Source organism: Parasteatoda tepidariorum, chromosome 9 (assembly GCF_043381705.1).
Source record: "Parasteatoda tepidariorum isolate YZ-2023 chromosome 9, CAS_Ptep_4.0, whole genome shotgun sequence".
In the NCBI taxonomy this organism is placed as follows: domain Eukaryota; kingdom Metazoa; phylum Arthropoda; class Arachnida; order Araneae; family Theridiidae; genus Parasteatoda; species Parasteatoda tepidariorum.
The window spans coordinates 7,213,392-7,214,288 of NC_092212.1; the positions used below are offsets into that span (position 1 = coordinate 7,213,392).

General features: G+C 32.9%; 1 protein-coding gene across 1 annotated transcript in view; it reads right to left on the reverse strand.

Moving 5' to 3' along the window:
• LOC139426452 (TNF receptor-associated factor family protein DDB_G0272098-like) overlaps nucleotides 1-507 on the reverse strand; it is a 27,986-nt gene extending 27,479 nt beyond the window's left edge. The window contains exon 1 of the mRNA XM_071185363.1: nucleotides 43-507. Coding sequence (XP_071041464.1) covers nucleotides 43-507 — 465 coding nt within the window. The remainder of the gene's footprint in view (nucleotides 1-42) is intronic.
• Between the last annotated feature and the right edge of the window lie 390 nt (nucleotides 508-897).

Consider the following 897-nt stretch of genomic DNA (forward strand, 5'->3'; position numbering starts at 1 on the left):
GGTGTTGGCTTGTTGTTTTTGAATTGGAATAAAATTTTTTGCATTGGGAAATTTTTTGTTGGTGGGTTCATCTTCCTCCGAACTGGTTGATCTGGTTCTTTTTGTAACTGCTTGTTGTTTTCCTTCGTCACTGATTGTTTTTTGTTGGTTGTTATTCGTATTGGCTTTTGTTGATGATTTCTTTCGATTTTTGTTTTTCTTTACTGGAGTGGCTATGGATATCATGGGATTGCTTGGGATTATTATTTCTGACTCTGCATTCAGTTTGTTGATTTTTTGTAGATGTCTATTTTCTTTTTTTAATTCATCATTTTCAGCTTGGATCTTATCCATACTTTCCTGCAGTGTGGTCATCTTAGTTTCAAAAACTGTTTTGATGTCATTTATTTGCTGAGATAGAGTTTTGTTGAGTTCGGTTTGTTGTTGAAGTTGTTGCTTTAGTATATCCATAGTGTCCATTACCCAGCTGGGAACAGCACTTTCACTGATTTGAATTGTATTAGACATTATAGTGTTATTGTAAGTACAGAAATAATTATAAAGTTTATAAAATAAATTTATCTGCACTTACTTGGAATAAATGCAGCTACCGCTGCACGAAAATTATAACCTGTAAATAAAATTGTAGTTCGGCATACACTTTATGCTGACAAGAAAACAAAATTGTCTTAGTGCAACTCGCACTATGAAGCTCTGTTTGGTGCCGTGACCATAAAAGTTTCAGAACGCACAAATGTTTGCAAATAAACACGAATAATCAGCTTTTGTACTCATAATTCACACTATTCGGACATTAGTACTATAAAGTGGTGAATCATATAAACCTACGAATTATAAAGAAATAGTGGTGGATAAAAATCCACTAAGCAGAATTTAATTAACCAAGAATTACAATTG